The 16,237-nt window shown below is 43.3% G+C and overlaps 1 protein-coding gene across 3 annotated transcripts in view; it reads left to right on the top strand.

Moving 5' to 3' along the window:
- The window catches only part of SLC12A1 (solute carrier family 12 member 1), a 425,119-nt gene extending 409,720 nt beyond the window's left edge, over nucleotides 1–15,399 (top strand). For all 3 annotated transcript variants that reach the window (XM_078684807.1, XM_078684808.1, XM_078684809.1), the window contains exons 26-27: nucleotides 13,180–13,247; nucleotides 14,592–15,399. In XM_078684807.1, the coding sequence (XP_078540933.1) occupies nucleotides 13,180–13,247; nucleotides 14,592–14,727 (204 nt within the window). In that variant the 3' untranslated portion in view covers nucleotides 14,728–15,399. The remainder of the gene's footprint in view (nucleotides 1–13,179; nucleotides 13,248–14,591) is intronic.
- The last annotated feature ends 838 nt before the right edge of the window (nucleotides 15,400–16,237 follow it).

Genomic DNA, 16,237 nt, shown 5'->3' with positions numbered 1-16,237 from the left:
AGACAGTATAAGGCTCTGTACTACACAAAGCCTGGATCTCACTAACCCTGCGGGCAGAAGTGATGGCGACTAAAAAGGTCGTTTTCCACAAAAAATCTTGCAGAGAGGCCTCAAAAGGAGCACCCATAAGTTTTGTAAGCACCATGTTGAGCTCCCAAGAAGGAGATGGGGATCTCACTGGGGGGTAAACCTTTTTTAGCCCTTCAAGGAAATCTTTCACCATTGGCATTTTGACAGAAGAGATTTGAGATGCAGATTTCCTGTATGCAGTGATAGCAGCTAGGTGCACCTTAATCAACGAGAACTGCAAACCAGACTTGGCCACATGTAGTAGGTATGGCAACAGTACCTGCTCTTGACCCTTGACCGGATCATGAGCATTGTCCCTGCACCACAGGTAAAACCGCTTCCACTTGCAAGCATAGGATTTTCTAGTGGAGGGTCTCTTGGCTTCTTTCAGGATTGACGTACAATCCGCTGGTAAGTCTAGGTGTCCATACTGAATGACCTCAGGAGCCATGCTGTCAATCTGAGGACAACAAATCCAGGGGGCAAGGCAACCTGCGGACAATTGTAGAAGGTCCGGGTACCACCACTGGCGCGGCCACTCCGGGGCTATCAGGATCGTTCTGGTGCTGGGCCTGTAAAATTTGTTGATTACTGCCGAGATCAGAGGAAGCGGTGGAAAGGTGTACAGTAATGTCTGAGACCAGTTTATCAAAAGGGCATTCCCTCGTGACCCTGGTTGGAGAAAACCTGGACGCGAAGATTGGGCATTTGGTGTTGGCCGCGTCTGCAAAGAGGTTGATGTTTGGCACTCCCCATTGTCGAAAGATGTCTTGAGTGACTTCGGCGTTTAGCACCCAGTCGTGCGCTTCTACGAAGTCCCTGCTGAGTGAATCTGCTTGGGTGTTCATGGAACCCGGAAGATGAATGGCCACGATGTTGAGACCTCTTGCGAGAAGCCATTTTCAAATGGTCTGCGCCTCCACAGAGAGATCACTCAACCTGGTGCTCCCCTGCTTGTTCAGATAATACATCGTTGTGGTGTTGTCCATCTGAACTAAGAGAGAGTTGGACTGGATAGAAGAAAACAGAGACTTGAGAGCAAGGTGAACGGCTCGTAACTCGAGGAAGTTGATGTGGTATGTGGGCAGCCAGATCCGATGCATCTGCAGCTGCGCTAATCACCTGGTTAGCTACCAAGCCACCTTGTGCAGTAGCTCCTGAAAGTCCTGCTGTTCTTCTTTCTGTGAACCTGGTAAGGGAGTCCCAGAGAGATCTATCATACCTCTCTAACAGAGCTGAGGCGCCGGCTACTTTCATACCAAGGCCGAGGTATTACATATCCTCTTCCCCAGAGAGTCCATATTCTTCTTTTTCGGGAGGAAATGAAGAAGAAGATGCAGCAGTGGGTGCATTTCTGGCCGCCACCACAATAACTGAGTCTGGTGGAGGTCTGAGCGCAGAAAAAGAAGGTCTTGAGCCGGAGCCTTTTATTTTTTTGGCAATACAAGATGACACAGAACCTACTGTGGCTGGAGTTAGGAAAGTCTGCGTGGCAGGCTCTATGAGGCCTGGGACCAGTGGCAGTAGAGGTCTGGAAGATGTTCGATGAAGTAGAGTCTCAAAAATAATAGATGTGGAGACCGTAGGAGCTGACATAGTAATGCCGAACTTCTTGGCCCCCCTGCAGAGAACATCATTGAAAGTCCCTATGTCATCAATAGGGGAAACTCTGGAAGGTGGAGTTGTCGACAAAGTAGGAGAGTAATTCCTGATAGATGATCTGTGGCACCGGAGAGCCCTCCGGGGAAATTTGGACGATGTTAAGGCCCGGGGACGATGAAGCTCACCTTGATGTCGACCGTCGTGACCTCGACGTCGATCTCTCCCCCTCTGCAACCTCCTCAGAGACTGTCACAGGATCTGTGTCCCTCGACGTCGACCGATGTCTGGACGACACCGTCGGCACCGACTTCAACGTTGGCTTCCTTGGCGGTGAGATGCTGGATGATTCCCGTCTCACCCATCTCGATGTCGAGCTGGAGATTTTGATGTCGAACGTCTTGCACGCTTCTTCGGCGTCGATTTTTCCATGGCGAGCGCCTCGACTGCGACATCAACTTCCTCAGCGTCGTCTTCCTCGGAGGCGAGATGCTGGATGATTCTTATCTCACCGATCTCAATGTCGAACACCCTCAGTGACATCTTGCGCGCTTTTTCGCCTCGATTGCGACGGAGATCTCAACGTCAACAGTCGTTAAGCTTGCGGCAGGGTCTTCGCCGGCAAACTCCTTGACGCCGACCTCCTCGAAGGTGGCAGAGTGTTCCTCGCCGTCAACGTATGTTTCAACGTCGACGGGTGTTTACCAGGTCTCTCGGGACCAGTATACTTCGAGCCCAAAGTATGTCTCGACGTCGACTTACTTTTGTGCAACAGAGAATGTCTTTGTCTCGACGATCTGTCCCTCAACGCTGAAGAGTGTCTCGGCTGCTTCTTCGACGGCGATCTCGACGCCGACGTCGAGCAATCAGGAATCTGTCTCTTCCTGGACTCTGGAGAGGTAGATCTTCACCGTTTTCGATGTTCCTGAAGTGAAGAAGGGCGTTGGTTACTCCCAGGGCCACTCTTACAATGACTTTTACTTCTCTCAAGCATGGCATGAAGTCTAATATTTTCTCTGTCTCTAAGAGTCCGTTTAGAAAAATGCTGACAAAAATTACAAGTGTTAGGGTTATGAGAGGAAGGTAGACAAACAATGCACACAGAGTATGGATCAGATTTAGCCATCTTTTTTCCACCAGATGGACATTTGTGGAATAATGCTGGCATTCTGACAGTAAAAATATGATAAAAACTGTCAGAAAAGAGAAAAAATATCACCCAGCAATCAAAAATTGTCAAGTAAAGAGAGAAAAAACCAATTTCTGACTAGAAATAATCAAAAACTGTCAAGCTCAAGCTCCAGGATCCTCACAGAAGGAGCCAGAAAAAAGAACTGACCTAACTGTCACCTGTGGTGCATGATGGGAGCAGAGGGGCTCCTGGAGGTCTTAAAGGCACTGTGTCTAAGTTCTTGGAAGCCTTAAAGGCAAGTTGCCAGTTTTTTACTGTTCTGTGATGTGTATTCACTTATGCAGCCTTTAAGCCAAATGCCTTCTATTACCTGCTTTTCTGTATGAAAATAAAGGTTTTCTTGTATGACACTATTTCAGTGTATGTTTGCTATTACAGTATTTAGGTGTAATACTACTTTTTATGCAAGACAAACCTATGTAATGTTGGCATGTTGCCCTATGGAATTATGTTAGACAGAATATTTATGCTTATTATATACATGTATATATGTATGTCGTGGTAGTGCTGGGCACTTTTTGGTCATGCATACACATATATATATGTATAATTCTATATGCTCCGGGATCCCGCCCATGGGCGGGGATTATTCAGTGCTTATGACTATTGATGAGTATCCCCTGGAAGAGAAACATTCATTCATCTGCCGCTGTAGTAAACTGCACCTTATATCAGTCCATAATACTTGCCATATATAAATGCACGCTGTGCATTGGTTCCTGCAGCATCCTGAAGTGCTCTACAGGGAAGCTCGTGAGCATCTGCCTCACTTTTCTGCCAAAGGGTGCCAGCATAGATTGTGGATAATGATAGCAACCACAATAGGAAGGCGGACCCTTCTAAACACTGGCACCAGGACCTACCGAGACTCCGACCACCTGCTGTTCAGATGGCCATCTGATAGTACAGAGCACACTGACGAGCCACCACAGAGGGAGACATGTACAGCCAAGGTACTGGCCCATAAATGATAGGCCTCCCTTGCCCCATAGAAGCTGCAGGGCCACACAATTTGGCCTAATGATGATTGTCTGGAAGCAGTGATAATACTGCAGTGAACACAATACAAACAAGTATAAACATGTGGGTAAGGTAAAACTTCACAGGAGGCACAGCTAGTGATGCTGCAGCATTGTCACTAAAATGGGCAAGGGTAACGACTTACGAAATGACACCATCAGTAACTTAGATGTTGTTGCCATACAACTGAAATGATAAATGGCCATGATTTTATAATGGGTAGGCGGACTAGGCAATATTTTATTATTGCTGTCTGAACATAGCAACTGAGTCAGACTCACTCTTTGGGACTTAGCATGGTACCCACCATCAATATAACACCACATCAAACAAGCATTGGCATAGCCAATAGGTCTCGTCTTTGGGACCTTATAAGTGTTTAGCCATCCAACACTTATTGTTGTTGCACCAAGGATATTGTGCTGGATAACTAAACACTTATAAGGTCCTAAATTTAATTTAATTTAATTGTGGGTTTATATAGCGCTAGGAATCGACTCCCGGAGGAGTATCTCCACGCTTCGACCGCTGGGGAACCCGTCTTGGCTCACCCAGAGAGATGGTCCCTGATGGGTATCTCTAAGGTGCGACCAAGCATCCCCGGCGGTCTGGGGGGGCCGTTGTGAAGATGAGGCAAGCTGATGCCCAGAGTTGCCGAGTGTGGTTTCTGACTAGAGTAGGCACCGAGGCGAGAATTATTGAGTCCGCTGACCCTGGTCCACGACCCTGCCGCGTCGGGAATCGAACCCTGGTCCCGGGCCGTTCTCTGCTTACGGGTCTGCCGCCTCTAACCAGTGAGCCACACTTCTCCACAAAAGCGAGACCTACTGGCTATGTCAATGCTTGTTATATTTCTTTTGAGTAGTTTACTGTTCCTGCCTTCATTAACTAATTAGTGAATGTATGCACCAGTGGGAAGACTTCAAGAACCTTCTCCAAAAAATGCTGTCAATTAAATTGTTTACTTGATCTTGGTTCCATGCTCGCAAGCTCTGATCCTACCGCCATGTTTGGGCTTTGCCACCTATGCCTGATTTTTCATCCTATCTACAGGAAGCAGAAAAGAGGTACTCCTGATCCACTCTTTCAGCCTTCTTTATGCAACGTCCTCTCTTAAGTCACCTAGGGATTTGTTTAAGATAGTTGACAACCTTTCCCTCATTCAGACACCTGACCCTATAACAGCCTCCCAGGCCCTGTGTGATCAGATCTCCACATTTTTCCATATGAAGATTCTGGATATCTACACAGACCTGGAAGCCCTCAATTCCAGTCACCTACTTTCCACCCCTCCTACCCCTATTTCGGAAACCCAACCGCCTGCCCTTTCCCACTCCCTCTCCCAGTTTCCCCCCATCACTTTTGAACATCTCAGTATGCTGCTGGACAAGCTAACGTCCGGGTCACCGCTTGACCCCTGCCCCTTAAGGGTTCTTAAAGATTGCAGACAGACCATTCTGCCCCCTTTGATGGAGATTATGAATCTGGCCATTTCAGAGGGGGTTTATCACCTTTCCTTGAAATTGGCCATTGTCAAGCCCCTACTGAAAAAATCTACTCTGGATCCTGGGATATTAAAGAACTTTCGTCCCATTTCCCTTCTCCCTGCCCCTGCTAAACTCCTGGAAGCACACCTTAACCTTCATCTGAGTGCCTTCCTGGATAGTACCAACTCCCTGGATGCCTCACAGCATGGATTTCGTAGGACTCACAGCACTGAGTCGGCGCTCACAGTGGTTGTCGACAGCATCCGGTTCAAGGTCGACACCGGCCAGCCCACCTTACTGGTGTTATTAGACCTGACGGCGGCCTTCGACACCCTGTCCCCTACTATTCTGGCCAGCCGACTCAGCGAGCTGGGAGTCAAGGGTCCCGCACTTAGCCTCTTATCATCCTTCCTCGACCAACGGAAGCAAAGAGTTAAGCTAGACGAGTACATGTCACCCATTAAGCCTGTGAAGTGTGGGGTTCCTCAGGGCTCTTCTTTGAGCCCGACGCTTTTTAACGTCTATGTTGCCCCACTCGCCAGGCTCATAAGATCTTTTGGGCTGGAAGTTCTTTCCTACGCCGACGACACGCAGATTATGGTCTCCATTTCTCAATCTGTGAGCATAACTGCCCATAATTTTAAAAACTGTATGGAGGCGGTCGCCGGATGGATGGTTAAGAACTTCCTTAAGTTGAATGGGGAGAAAACGGAGGTCCTCATTTTTGGGGGCAAAAGTGAGATCTGGTCAATGGACTGGTGGCCTCCTGCTCTTGGCACCTGCCCTTTGCCGTCCCTCTTTGCCCGCAATCTTGGGGTCATTCTGGACACCACTCTCTCGCTTGACAAACAAGTCAGCAGGACTGTGTCCACCTGTTGCAATGCTCTGAGGATTCTAAGGAAGATTATTCATTATCTCTCCCCTGATGCACGCAAACAGGTCGTAGTTGCGCTTATTGCATCCAGGCTGGACTATTGCAATGCACTGTATTTGGGCATTAGCAATGGTCTGGTCCAGCGCCTTCAGACTGTGCAGAATGCGCTGCCCGGTTTGTTGTGGGGGCCCCTAAACGCTCCTCGGGCACGGCTATCAGAAAAAACCTGTACTGGCTCCCCATGCAGGCGAGAATTAATTTTAAGGCTCTTTGCCTTACACATCGTGCCCTTAATGAGATTGGGCCGGAAGGCATTCGTGCTCTTGTGGCCTACTATACCCCCGGTAGAGCACTTCGCTCTTCCAGTAAAAACCTGCTGGCTGTTCCCCGAATATCTAAAGTTAGATGGGGGGGAAGGGCCTTTCGCTTCCTTGCGCCCAGACTCTGGAATACGCTCCCCAAAGAACTTAAGGGGATTCCTTCCCATACCCTGTTCCGTAAAGCACTCAAGACTTGGTTATTTCAAGAAGCATATTAGTAACTCTTCCCCTGGTGACTCCTTGAGCTTTCCGTTTACCATCTTTCAGCGCCTTGACGCCTACGGGTTTAGTTGCGCTCTAATAAATCTCTATTAATAATAATAATAATAATAATATGCACTATTGGAGGGTTCTTTTTAAAGTTTCAACACTCATTTCCATTTTCTGTTAATGAAAAAATGCTTCTTTCTGCACAGGCCTTCAAAGATTGGTTTTAACTAATTCGATGCAGCAGTTGATTCTATGCTGCAATTTCTAACAAGGTGTGCCCCTTTAATTGACACATTTGGGTCTGATGAGTCCCTGTCTATTCTGTGCAGGACTCTATCTAAGGTTGACGATAGTGAGATTTTTTTATATCAAAGTTAGGACCAGTACTGCAGGCAACCATAGAGTAGAGAGAACGCACCATCTAACGCGTCAAGGAGAAATTTGTGACCAGTGCATTACCAATTTTGTCTTCAACACCCTGTACCAGGGACTTCCACAATCTGTTAAAGATGGAGATCCAGTGCCACTGAAGGATAACTCCAAAATTAAAGTTTGTTTAATATTTACATCTGATGGCTTGAGAATTCTGCTGTTCTGCGTGGAAACGTACGATGAGTTTTGGAATATATCTGTCCTTTTTATAATGTTGAAATGTAATTAAGGATGAGGCTAAATATTTCATGGCTTTATAAAAGTGATTTGAAAATTGCCAACTACGTCCTTACTAAAACTCTGGATGTAAAATTGATGTAAAAACATTTTGGTGAGAATTTGGGATTACAACAAATGTAAAGAATGTAGTAAAAGAATAAATATTTCAATTCAAGAGAGTATGGATTCATTGCTATAATTAGGTGCCTCTACATCTTTTCTAAAATTCGTATTTGTAAAGCGCAAACTTATCACCCCTCAAGGGTTTCAAGTCGCTGGGGGCCGTTAGAGAGATTAAGGGAGCAATTGCTCAGAGTCACATGATGAAGAGCTGCTGCCAGTGGCGGTTATCAAACCGTGGACTCCTTTGTTCCGGAGTCAGTTGCTCTGGCCGCTGCGCCACACCTCTCCCAAGTATAGAAGTTGGGGACATGAGCATTAGTTGTGCACCTTTTTGAAGGTAGGCATGCACCTACCGCTGTACAAATTGGCATCATGAGTGGACAAAGCAGCAGAAGAGCAATGCAGGTGGGAGGCCTGAGCAGAACCTACACAATGTTTCAAGACCCAGATTTTACCTACTAGTGCTCGGCCTAAGGATGTTAATTTTTGTCCAGCGGTTCTTGTCCCAAGGCCCGTCTCGTGCTCTTGACAGCTCCAAAAGGCAGATGAGCAACTGTTGGACGAGCCTAGTAGGGTATTGCTTCAAACCCTATTTAGTCTAGCAGCCTGCCCTTGCGGTGGGTGCGAGACGAGAGAGCGCTTGGTAGGATAGGAGCTCACCAGATGGAAATTTGCCAGATCATTGACACAGCTTGTGCAAAGACCCACAGAAAAGAAATTGCTGTGATGCGTTAATTCAAGCAAGTCTTTAAAACAAGTCTTTAAATGCCTATGAGAGATATTGGTTACATATAAGTAACATATTTAATTGAGGGAATGCCTGCCCTTGAGAGCAGTGTACTGAAACTCTTAAACCCTTTCAACTAGGTAAACATGTGCACTAATTAGCAGTTGTTTCTACGTCTATATGAAACTCCCTGCCACAACTGTTAAATTGTATCTGTTGTCCATGCCTGCCATAGTGTGTGTAGAAAATGAGAGCAATGTTGGTCGGTAAAGAAATGAAGCAGGAAGATCTCAATCTCATTGTGTGTTTTTTAAAGGTCACTTTTCAATGAGCTCTGCGATCAACCTTGAATGCTAAATCTTTGCACATTAAAAGTTCACCACAGTCAAAACATCAGAAAATTAAGCTAACATTGCTATGTTAAAGGGCAATGGCTTAGCTGTTGTTCAGTTAGCTGAGATGTGCTGTGATTTTCTGGTGGCTGTAATGAAGCCTACATAAACGAACAAACACAGCACGGTTTTCAAAGTGCACCTTAAGCAGTTGTTTTCACTTCAAAGAAACACTCAAGTTTAGTGACCGATTTCACAGCGGCCCATGCTTGGACTTGCCCTGCTGGGTCTGGGGAGAGGGCTTACCACCTCTCGTCTGGCCCACATGTCAAATGAACGCCTAAAGAGTCAAGACGTCTACCCATCTGTTAGAGGATTTCCATTGTCTGTTTTTTGCCTTTGGATGCTCTGTAAGGGGTTCTATTGCAAGTGGAAAGAGCATGAGGGACAGGAGCAACCATGTTTAGTCCCACAGCACATTGAGTCGCTGAGCTCTTCCTCCCAGTTAAGACCCTAGCCGCGGAGCTTTTATACCATGGGACAGTAAATCACATACACACACTAGGGACAGGCCGTAATGGGGCAGGGAACCTTGCATATTAAACATGTGCATGGCGTCCGGTGAACCAGGTGTCATGGAAACAAGTGGGAGGGGTGGGGGAGTGCACATGCGCACACACAGGAGACAACTCTTGCAGCTGGGCGGCCTTGAGCCGTGAAGAAGTAAACAAGTGGGAAGGGGGGGTGCGTGCGCGCGCTAAGCAGCAGCTGTTTGCTTTTTTTCAAAGCACACATTCTTGCTTATGGCACGGCGCTGCGCACTCCTGCATCATGTATGCCGCCACAAGCACAAGTATGTGCTTGGAAAAAGAGCTGTACGACGGCTAAAGGTCTCCTATGCAGCGGATGCGCGCTGGGTAGGCGAGACCTAAAAATCATGGATGTGCATATAACTGGACCATGTGCCACTCCTTGATGTTGCTTTTCAGACCTGAGGGTCACTATGTGTTGCTATCTGAATACCGTCTTGGTGTTTATGAAAGTTAGTTTTGAAGATAATCAATTTTTAGCAAGTCAATTTGATGTAGAATGAGGCAAAAATGCTCCCAAACATGTTTTAAATCCTGTGGCCGGAGTAAAAAATAATATTAAACAAGTATTGGTACAGTCAATGTTTGTGGCCTTGCCAAATTGGTGGGTGTGATGTTTCACTTAAAAATATGTATTGCAGGCATAAGCCTTTAAGATAAAAAAATACATTGCTGCCTTAACATTGCAGCTGTATGCTTGCAATAAAAAATTTACATTTAAAAATAACCATAGCATATAATGGTAATAGAACACTGTGGGTGATTCGTAGCATGCAGGTGCATAGAAAACTAATTTTAATGCATTTCAGAGAAAAAGATTAATCTTATTGGTCATAACAGATGGGCCACTTGGCTATCAATTATTGTAACCTGTAGACTTAGTTCAAACAAACAAGGCTAGAAAAAGGAAAAGGAGCTGAAAGAAAAAGCATTGGCACCGTAAAATATTGGCTCTCCAGCTCTGGCACTGAAGTGCACTTCTTTTATGGCGAATGTGCACATATGATCAGGTATTATGGCGTCACTGAAAGGGTAAGAGAGCCAAGAAGTGGGCTGACCCATTCCCCCAAGTTCTGTGCTGTGGTAGGCAGAAGAAAAATGCAGCTCAACCGATCAAAGGGAAGAGGATGTGGTCTCACAGCTAGACTGTAGCTAAAACTGTTTCTAGGCACAAGACCTAAAATGATCTCAGCACTGCCTCACTTTCTGAAGAAGGGAAATGATAAGATAAAACAGAATTCTGAAAATGAAAGAGAAACCATTGGGGGAACAAATACCATGGGTTTCAAAGTATGCCTTCTAATTTCATCTTAACCGGAGGTACAAGAAGGAGGAGTAGAAAAAGTAGCACAGGCTGAACAAAGAGGGGGAGAAACAAGGGTAACATTTTAAGGCAGATGCAGCAAAGGGAACAAGAGTCTACAGATTACAAAACAGAAGTAAGCTAAAAGGCTACATATTTTAAACATAACAGTAAGCAAGGAGTGGGCGATAGAGGAGGGAAGAAGGATAAGAGAATGAGTGCACTGTCAATGGAAAGAGTAAAATTAAGCCCGAGAGACAAGCAAATCAGGGAGCACAGATAATGCGGAAATAGGAGAAAAGTGCCCCTATGGACAACAACTGTCTACTGATAGATACGATTCCATGTGGAAATGAATGGGAGATTTGGGTGACCCCATGCCCCCACCCAAAGAAGGAAATGATCCTATAAGTAAAACAAAATAATATGAAGATGTAGGGGTCATGAATTAGGCAAGAATCAGGCCAGAATTAGAGATTTTTGTGATATAAATGTAAAAAAACAAGAAACCAGGGTAAACATAATCTACATTATGTGTTGAAAAACTAGCAGGAAGAAAAATAAACCCAAATGAAAGGCATCTGCTGTATTGGAATCAGTAGCCTGATGGATGGCATTCATTTTGAAAATTTCGAATAACTGGGATTTTCAGAATTGCAGAGGACTTCTGGCGTTCAAAACCTCACTGCCTTTGCTGGGGCGATACCAAAGGGGATGAAGGACGGAGCGTTTGAGCAAATCAAACACTCACCCCAGTCAACTGATCTGGGTTTAATCCATCACCATTCTTTAGCTCACTCCACCACCCCAGTTCAGACATGGCTATATGCAAATCAGTCTGGCATTGTGCCTCATGGGAACATTCCAGCCCAAACTGCCAAGCCATGTCTTCCCTGGACTGGAAACAAGCATCCTGGGACCGGTTTCGGATTCAGCCAGACTATCTTGAATCCAGTGGTAGAGTGAGCAAGGGACCCACGTCTGGGCAAACCCTGCCAACTTAGGCAAACAAAGCGATGCCAAAGGCCTTTGCAGGGGCAGCTGTTGCGCTATACACATTGTGGTAACATTAACATTAACAAAGGTTTTCAGTGTTTTGTATGATAGACCACCTGTGGCAATGGGCTGGAATACCATACACTTGGCTGCCTTCAATATCTCATCCATCCCACAGACACTGTACGATATTGAAATTTATGGAGAGGTATTACCTTGTTTTAGGGATTTTCTGGAAGACAGAACTCATGTTGTTTCTATCTACCTGTTTAATCCAGGATTGATACCAACAACTGGGGGGGTTCCTTAGGGGTCATTCCTGAGACCTTCATTTTTAAATATACTTCTGGTCCCATTAGGTAAGATCGTGGAATCCTATGGGTTTGAAATCCTATCCTATGCAGGCGATACTCAATAGGTGATCTCCATACGGCAGGATTCAGAAACTACCAAAGTTAGGTTTACTAACTGTATGGGAAAAGTGGCTCCTTGGATGAAACAGCAGTTTACAGATGAATGGAGGGAAGACTGAAATTCTGTTTCTATTGTTTGACAAGGCACAGGAGTTTTGGTCAGAGGATTGGTGGCCAGATGAGCTTGATGATGCCATCTGCACTAAGGAGGTGGTAAGAAATCTGGGCATTCTGGTGGATGACACGCTGCCTATGTGGGACGGGTGAACTCCATCTGTTGTTCCTTCTTTGTAAACCTTTGACTGCTCAGGAGAGTTTTCCCGTGGCTTCCCATTAGCTCAAGGAAAACTGTGGCCCAGGCTCTCATAACGAGTCGCTTGGGTTATGGAAATGCACTCCTGGTAGCTGTAAATGACGTCCTCCTGTAAAGACCACAGGTGGTACTTATACGGCAGCCCATCTGGTCTGTAAACCTCTCTTTGGATCCCTATTCAACACCTATGTTAAAGTACGTATTTCTAACAGCTCAGCTAATTCGAACCACTGGAAATGGAGGCAATTTGTTTTCTTATCTATCCCCACATTACTGGAATAGGTTTTCATTTCAAATTCGTTCTTGACAGAATTTTGAGATATTTAAATACAAAAATACTGAAAACCTGGTTATTCTAAAGCTCTACCACCTACAATCTTCTGGGGCTGTAGTTTCAGTGCTGGGGTGCTCCAAAGGAGGGGAGACATCACCTAAAGAAGAATCCGATAATATGACCTCAATGGTCTTCCCTTTGCAACAGTCCCATTCACGTCTCATGCATTTACACCCTAAATATCTGTTTATCCAAAATCAACGTTTTATGTCACCCGACGTCTCAGATTAGCAATCATTTTGCTAATGTGTTGAGCTTCGAAAACAGTAGTCAGCAGCTTTAATCTGGTGGATAAAAAACTACAGTAAGGCACAGATCAGCTCTTGCACTCAGTGAGCCTCAGTATGATATCCTCCCTAACTCCACTAACAACAGTTACCTTGTTTGTGTCACATGAACACCCTATATCCGGGCACTCACAATGAAGCACAATGTGTCTGCACATTTTTTGACTTATCTCACTTATTGAACTGTATATCTTGAACCTGAAGCTTGTTTCAACATTTGCAACTCACATATTTTTAAACTTTGTACTGTTTATTAATGGAGATGCTTGACTGCGTAATACTGATCTGCTTTAGTAAAACATAGATTGCATAAAATAAGTATTTTTAATTTCTCTACAGAGTTATCGTCAAGTGCGTCTAAATGAAATTCTGCAGGAACATTCTAGGTCTGCAAACCTCATTGTTTTGTAAGTATCGTGTGCAACACAATAAAAAAATTATAAAATATAAAATAAATTATATTTTAAATATATATATACAGCATTACAGAGAATGACTCCCTGCCATAACTGGAAAGTACAATTCCACTCCAATTAAGCTATGGCCTTTGGCCCCTGATAGGTCCACGCACCCACTTCCCCCAGCGCCTGGTAATAGCCCATATGCAGTAGGTTATATTCATACTGGGCATGGGACAAGTACTTGAACCAAAGGTGACGTGATATTTCTGAACTATATATAGCAAGACATCGTCATCAAATAACACATATACAAATGATTGAACATACATAGTGATGTCATTCATGATGTCAATGGTGAGATGACGCAGTATCATCATTTAGTTCATTCGTGATGTGGTCTGTGACATTACGTGTAACGTCACGAGCTGTGCAATGAGACATTACGGCTAACACTAATTGGCAAAAAACAGTGGTTTATCAGTGATTTTCTATTTGTGCACAACAAATGTTAAATCTTATTGAAAACATACTTGAAACAAAGAATATATATAGATATACAGAGAGACAGAAAGATGTCTATATAGACAGATGAACAAATAGATAGAGACAGATAGACAGACAGAGAGATAGATGGGCAGCCCTTCATAAGTAAACCACACCAAGTTGCTTCACTTAATGCTGTCTAGCTGACCTTGTATCATATAACTTGCACCTGACAGTGGAGTGACACTTGTAAAAGAAGCTGCCCTCAAGCAGTAATACCCTACCAATCCCGTCAGTGTAGCACAGGTTGCTTAACTGGCTGTAAAGCTGTTCTAGTGTTGAATTTCTGCAGGTTCATGTAGTGCCCATCAGTTTGCAATTAGTATGGGCAGACAATATTATGTTCAAACATAGAGTAATGGTCATGCTAAAATACACAGTAAATCCTACTAGTTGACCCCTTACACTATCCTGAGTGCTGATGCTTGTTTGTCAAAGGCTAGAACAATTAGTCACTGAAGGCGAGCATTTGTTCAGCTATGGTCTTACCTTGTTAATACATTTAGCTATGTTGCTGATCTTTTGAAATCCCTATAATCCAGAGTCCCAGTACCATTAAAAGTTCTAAAATGTGTTTTTCTATCATTCCTGCTCATACTAGAAATGAAGCAGCCTAGTGCATCGAAGTACATTGTTGTTGGTGACTCCGATTAATTTAATGTATGCACCATTGAAAATTAGCAGAATATTAAACACTTTTTTAATGATTTAACATATATACTTATCCATAATAAAAAAAGATTCAATACACCTATTTAAGGATCAGTATTAAGTGTATAATGTCAATGTGTCTTCCTCTCTTTATAGAAGCCTACCTGTGGCAAGAAAAAGCACGGTGTCAGACTACCTATATATGGCTTGGTTAGAAATTCTTTCAAAGAACTTACCCCCGGTGTTGCTGGTTAGGGGAAATCACAAGAGTGTGTTGACTTTCTACTCGTAACAAAAAGAAAAAACAGGTTTCCAAACCTGTTTCTGCCATTTGAAAAGGTCTCCAGTTCCTTTGCGCAGAAATAACGAAGACATGAAAGGCACTTTATGAATGTCTCTTTGAAGATGAAATAGCACTCAATGTATATTTCAGCGTTGTGTGAAAAGCCATGGCTAAGAAAGTATATCTGGGCGAATATGATTCTTGCTATTGATTTGATTATAGGTATTATTTCTTCTTGATAAGTATTTTGCCAGTGACCTGGCGTGTGTTATTTGCATAATCTATTAAATGAAGTAACTGCTAAGCAGAACACTAGTTTTAATAACAGTAGATATTTTTCAGTGGACCAATTAACCGCTGTATTGCAAACACCCGTTTAATTACTTGCAGAAGACAAGGACTGGATTAAAAAGTATACTATTTAAAGGGAGAAGTAGCCCGTTGTGTATAGATTGGTTGTTTTACATGTTTTTGTGTGTTGCAGCATTCAAGTAATTCTATATTTGAATATCCTTATTAACAAAATGTGTTTTTTTTCAATGCGGTGCAAGTTGCACTCCTTGAATTTCTGTATTTTGTTAACCACCAAGAAAATTACTGAATCTTTTGTTCCCTGATTTTTCTCATCTGTGAGAATTCGTTTTTTCAATGTATAAACAGCAAATAAATGCATTAAAGGTTGATATGTGGTTTTTGTCTTACTTTTTATGATAGATTAAAAGAAATATAAACTACTAAAACTAATTGAATTTTTTCCATTCATGTTCAGCAAGCTTGGTAAAGTTTGTTCGAATTCCTTACATTAAATGCTCCATTTTTGTGTGTTCTAGCGAATGAGGACAATGACATGGGATATATTTAGTCAAAATACCTAGTTATCCCACAAATTACTATTATTTGCTCTTTTCTGGACATAAACAAGTAATTATTGTTCATCTTAGCACAAAGTAAGACAGTTACAATGTGGCATTCCAGGATGTACTCAGTTTCATTTATAGGTCTTGCACTATCTTGACTTCCTCTACAAAATCCTCTCATGTCTAAAAAAATCAACTTTGTCAAAAGCTACTTCATCTCTATGTTTAGTAGAGCAAAATTAATGCATAGGCTTCTGTCTTTCTGAATTATATTCCAATAGGTATGGCACAAAGGTATGTCTCACTAAAGCTTGGTAAACTATTAGTAGCAATATAATGTATAAATCTGTGGTGATAAGTTTTGGATTTGATACATAGCTTAAATACATTACATATAAATGCCTACCTTATATTTTAATCTATTAATTGATATCAACAAGGGTGTTACAGAAATTGTTGTATGAATTTGCTAAGATTAATGCATTCGAAAATACAAACACTCATGCCCTTTTACTGTCAAATTCACACTTCACATGTATTGACCCAATTCTTCGTATGACTAGTAGTTGGGAATTTGAAGAACACTTTTAATGTTGTTTCTAGGTGCACATGATCCTTTTCCAACTTTTGTTAATTTCCATAAGATGGAAATCCTACTAGTT

The sequence above is a fragment of the Lissotriton helveticus genome, chromosome 3_2 (genome assembly GCF_964261635.1).
Source record: "Lissotriton helveticus chromosome 3_2, aLisHel1.1, whole genome shotgun sequence".
NCBI classification, from domain to species: domain Eukaryota; kingdom Metazoa; phylum Chordata; class Amphibia; order Caudata; family Salamandridae; genus Lissotriton; species Lissotriton helveticus.
This window is presented reverse-complemented; position numbering and strand designations above follow the sequence as displayed.